Source organism: Ceratina calcarata, unplaced genomic scaffold, assembly GCF_001652005.2.
Source record: "Ceratina calcarata isolate Rehan_Ccalc_2016 unplaced genomic scaffold, ASM165200v1 scaffold58.2, whole genome shotgun sequence".
In the NCBI taxonomy this organism is placed as follows: domain Eukaryota; kingdom Metazoa; phylum Arthropoda; class Insecta; order Hymenoptera; family Apidae; genus Ceratina; species Ceratina calcarata.
In genome coordinates, this window is record NW_017177018.1 from 93,538 (window position 1) to 98,592 (window position 5,055).

Genomic DNA, 5,055 nt, shown 5'->3' on the forward strand with positions numbered 1-5,055 from the left:
GTGGTACGCCGTTCAAACTACGCGCGCGGCTAGGTTCAAAGCTTGAAGCTAAGACATAACAGCATTCTAGACTGGGTCTACGCTATGGGCGGAAAAATCCGCAAATCTTACATCAAGACTTTTAGTTCCACTTTTCTTCACCGTACGCGCGGCGATCGAAATTCCGCAAATCTTACATCACTGCCGCCAGCCTGTCGGTAGATTCTGCGGAAGATGGCAGGATCTGTCGACAGCCTGGCCCCATTCTGCCACCAGATGGTTGACTAGGATTGGTTACATTTGTGCACCTTGACGGTCTAAATAACAACGTATTTTCCTTTTATAATTATTCTCGAGAAGTTGAAATGTTAAAGGAATCACCTTAAATAATGCAATATACTCTCTGTTTCAGATGAAATATGTCGCTTGGTTTGGAGCATGTTTCGAGAGACATATTACAATTACATGGTATACATAATCTTTCTGCAAGTAGAGGTACTCAGATGATTTGAAGGTCAACTTTGGTTTTTCAAATGGAATAGGACATTTTATTATGATGCAATTAGATATTCTTTATAAGAAAAAGTACTATACTGTTTGATATATTAAAAGAATACTTATGAAGAATGTAATATTGTAACTATACCTACTACGAATGTAAACAAAACGCAATGCAGGCTCAATTGGGCTCAATGCTCAATGGGCTTTATATGTGCAAGAACGTATCCTGATTCCTGATCGGAGACATCCTACCTAAATAATGTTTTCGTTCTGTATCATTGAAAACAGTTCTGTATTTTAATAGCGTGTCTCCGAAATTTTTTTAAAGAATACGAGACGTAGAAATGTTTTTATTTGATTTTTAATCCTGTATTTGCATATTACATGTCGCACGAAATAAGATAAAAATGAGTCTTTTGCAACTAAGTTTCTACTTTATTCTTTTAATAATAAATTGTAATAATCGGATATTTCTACAAAGTGGTCGTGTTAATTTTTAATTCTTTGTAAATTTGCGTGATTAATACATTTTGAAATGATTTTGTTATGTCATGAAGACTTTATTTTTGTTTCTTGTTCTTTTTGTCCTATTGTCTTTTTCTTCCTTTCAATAAAGAATTTATGAAATAATCCAATACAAGAATTTTGTAATTTTTTTTCTGTTCGTGTGTTGTTATAATTCCCACAATTCTCACCTTTCTGTTTGTCCCTGATTGTCCCCGATTTCACTCCCAAAAATATAGTCACCCTACATACAATATTGGACGTTGTTCTTTCACTTGAGACAGTGTCTGATGGTTCTTAATTTGTAATATTTGTTAGATGCTTTTTAATGAACAATAAGCACTTAGAAACGTCCTATGACTTATGAACTATAATGCTTATTAATGTAACGTTTGTTCGTTCATAATGATTTACAACGGTGATACGATAAAATTGACACGTTCCTTACGAAGCTGTTTTTACAATATGTATGGGAAAATTGATGTGATATATCTATAAAAAATAAGATTATATTCTTTCTAATTTTTTTACATTTTTATTACTAACAACATTTATGATGAATATAATAAACCGTATGTGAAATGTTACATAAGTCGTTTATAAAATCATTACAAATTTCATTTATCGTAAGACTATATCTTCTGATATGTAGATCCATTTAAATAACAAGCTATTTACCATTTTGCTGTACGGAAACCACTTAGCGACGTCAATTTTTGTAACTATACAATTTCCAGTTCGATAAATTATAATTTATCGTGCCCAGACGGTAATTAATAAAAATTGCAGTTGGCATTTTCCAATTAAAATTAACTATTTGTGTATATAATATATAAAATCGCTTGTAACATAATTGAAATTGTACATATATACGTGCGCGAAGAATTAATATCTAAACAATGGTGAAAATGATAAAATTAACGGTGACAAATAATAAAAGCAAATGCAAAGTGATCAAATTCCTGAATATAAGCAATTCGAGATTGTTAAAATCATCACGTCAACTACAATTCATTCTCAACGAGTAATACAACAGCTTTGTCATAAACTTTTATTCTGCGATATATATATATAAATANCCACTCAACAGTGTAATTGAATGAGAAACATTTCATCGATATCGAATCGATAAAACTGATAATACAAAGTTTGAAATACTTTGAGAATTAAATTCGTGAGTAAACTCACTCGTAAACTACAAATTTTATGCGATAAGTATGCAAGTAAAATATAGAAAACAGATTCGAGGAAATATTCATAAGATCATTAATAAAACACGAATAACGTTAACGTAATAATAATTAAGAGTCGTCTAGTAACTCCAAAACGTAATTCTCCTAAGTGTTTGAAAACTAATACAGATTCTTAAAAAATTATTATCTAGGACTTCAAATGTCGAGACGATTGAGCGTAGGACATGTCGCTAGGAAATTGCTTGCTCCTCTTGCTCAGAGGTACAACCTCTTTAAGTCTCAGATTTCGTTTGAACAATATATACTCTGTTGCATGCTTAATTAAATTGAGAATTAATCAGTAACTATACGTCGATATTTTCTGTTAGGAGGGAACACTTCTTCGTCTTCGTCTTTGTCGGCAGAAAGGAAAGGATCGTCGTAGGCATAGTTCGGTGCCCATTTCAATAACAATTTCTCAAAAAATTCTTCTAAATTCCGTGCTTCTTGATATACTTGCGATTCCACCTAAAAACCAATTAAAGAAATATAATTGTATTATAATCAGGTTTTATTAATGACTTTCTTCTGTGAGACTTACAGGATTGTATGTAAAAGCGTTTTTAAACATCAGTCTGATGTCTGCCATCACTTGTCTCAGATCTGTGTAATGATTCGGGTGCTCAGGCTTCAATTTATCTCTAATTACGTCTAACGCGATGGGTTTCTTTATAATGCGATGATAATCAACAATCTGTTGGCAAGAAACGAATTAAAATTTTCTTATATTTTTACCATATCAAAGATTGCAGAAAATCGTTTAAATCTTTAATTCAATTTCATACGAATTGACTTTTAATTTTTAATTCTTTGACCAATTAAGAATTAAAATTCAATCATTGAGATGTTTTCTAATTAAGAGTTAAAATTTAATCGTTTTTGTTAATATGACAATTTAAAGGTCTGTAACCGTGCGGATAGTAATTTACCTCGCTGGATACAACTTCACGGAAAGGTAAACTTTGCTCGTATTGGCAATAAAGCTCCAACACGATCCTTTGCGCGATTCGCAATTCCTTTGCGCTGATCGAAATCGTTCTCTTCTCTCCTGGCGGATCGTCCGTACAATCCAACACGTTTGTACATAACATGCACTGCCAGGTTTCACTTTCGCTACGTTAAAAATAATGTAACGTTTGGTCACAAAAGCGATAGTGTAAAATATAGTAAATAGTACACACGCGATTCAAGCAACTTGAAATTGCGCGTCCAATTTAAAAACAAATATTTTGTACTTACTCGGGAAATGATTTTAAACTAGGAATATGACAGTACAAGTGGAAGACTTTCGGGCATTTATCACAACAGAGTACCGCATCTCCTCCATCCATGCACACCGCGCACCAATCCTCATTCGGATCATCCTTCGTCATGGACGCTGCAGCATCTTTTGAGTTATCTAATCGACGCATAATTATTGCATTCATCATCCCATATGATAAGATAATTCAAAACAGGAGTCCAAACATCCTTATATTAAACTAGAGGGAACATTTACCCGATGAATTTTCCGTCATTGGATTCATTCCTTCGTCGGTGGAGCTGTCGACTTGCGAAGAGTCCAGCTGGTTTCGTTGAGCTTCCGGTATCACTACGATCCCATTGCTATCCAGTTTTGCTATCGTCAGCATCAAATCGTTCAATGACTTTTGACAAAACTTGTCCAAACTCTTCTCGGTCTCGTCCGATTTCCCAAGAGGCACAGGGCTAGGCGTTTTCGGCACGGATGAACTGACCGCGTGACCGGCTACGGAATTCGCCAGATTCTGCTGAGGCGGATTTTCAGTGACGGCGGTGCTCGTTTGCGTACTAAACTTTTGATTCGATTGCTGATTTTTTAACGTTATCTTATAAGTATCGTTTGTAGGAACTGGCATGGAAGGTGCGATTGTTTGGTGACGAGAAGTATAAAACGGAAGACAAGGATTAATGTTTTGCGGTATGTGCCAGCGGGCCGCAGTCGGTTGTTGCATGGGATAATTCATGTGCTGAGCGGACGGTGAAGTCGGGTTGCACTGCTGGATCCGGATACCGGACACGTTCGGTTGGTACGCGGGTGGAGGCACCGGCCGCTGAGATCCGTTCGGCGGATACCTGTAAGGCGGCAGTCGGTACGACACGTGGTTCGCAGATGGTCGGAACGGTGGCGGGTTGTGAGCCAAAAGGCCGCGTAAACTCGTGTTCTGCCCAAGCTGATCCATATGAACCTGCTGATGAGGATGCGTGGACGACGTCACTTGTTGGTGGCAACTACCCAGCGGACGTTGCTGCATCATCATCGGCTGTGGAAGCCTATTGTTGTAAGCAACGTATGGTACGCGCGGCTGGTGCGCTTGCGGCGAAGACCGAGCCGGCACGTTGTTTATCTGGTAATGTTGCATGTAATTCTGCGACTGCTGCTGTTGCTGCTGCTGCTGTTGAGACGCTGCTACATGCTGAAGAGGCACTTGCTGATAGGAATTTGGTTGCATATTGGCCGACTGCTGCGTCACGATTGGTGCTGGTCCAGACAAGGAAGAACCATCGTGCGTGTTCGTCGGATTCGATTGCTTTTGATCTGTTTGAGACTCGTTGTATGGTATAGATGGTGTATTCGCTCCGCTTACTGGAGATATCGAAGGATACACTCTGCCATCTACGACTATTGCTCCGATCGACGATACCACTGTTGCAGAAAAAAGAAACTTTAAATTGTCGTAGAATTTGAAAACATTCTGAATCGTGTGCATTTAGTTAAGGGTTGCAAATAATGGATTAGATCTATAATTCAATTCAGCATCAATTAACAATTAACATTTAATTCTCATTCGACTAATTACGAATTAAAATTTAATGATTA

At 37.0% G+C, this 5,055-nt stretch overlaps 1 protein-coding gene and 1 long non-coding RNA gene across 2 annotated transcripts in view; one reads left to right on the top strand and one right to left on the bottom strand.

Annotated features, from left to right (window-relative positions):
* Positions 1-197: 197 nt before the first annotated feature.
* On the top strand, positions 198-906 carry LOC108629689 (uncharacterized). The gene is made up of 2 exons (XR_001916854.2): positions 198-308; positions 392-906. It is a non-coding gene; the product is annotated as an uncharacterized LOC108629689 (long non-coding RNA).
* Positions 907-2,055: 1,149 nt separating this feature from the next.
* LOC108629697 (E3 ubiquitin-protein ligase TRIM33) overlaps positions 2,056-5,055 on the bottom strand; it is a 4,995-nt gene continuing 1,995 nt past the window's right edge. Inside the window, exons 7-11 of the mRNA XM_026817487.1 lie at positions 3,715-4,936; positions 3,456-3,615; positions 3,146-3,329; positions 2,758-2,910; positions 2,056-2,684 (exon numbers count right to left, since the gene is read on the bottom strand). Coding sequence (XP_026673288.1) covers positions 2,511-2,684; positions 2,758-2,910; positions 3,146-3,329; positions 3,456-3,615; positions 3,715-4,936 — 1,893 coding nt within the window. The 3' untranslated portion in view covers positions 2,056-2,510. The remainder of the gene's footprint in view (positions 2,685-2,757; positions 2,911-3,145; positions 3,330-3,455; positions 3,616-3,714; positions 4,937-5,055) is intronic.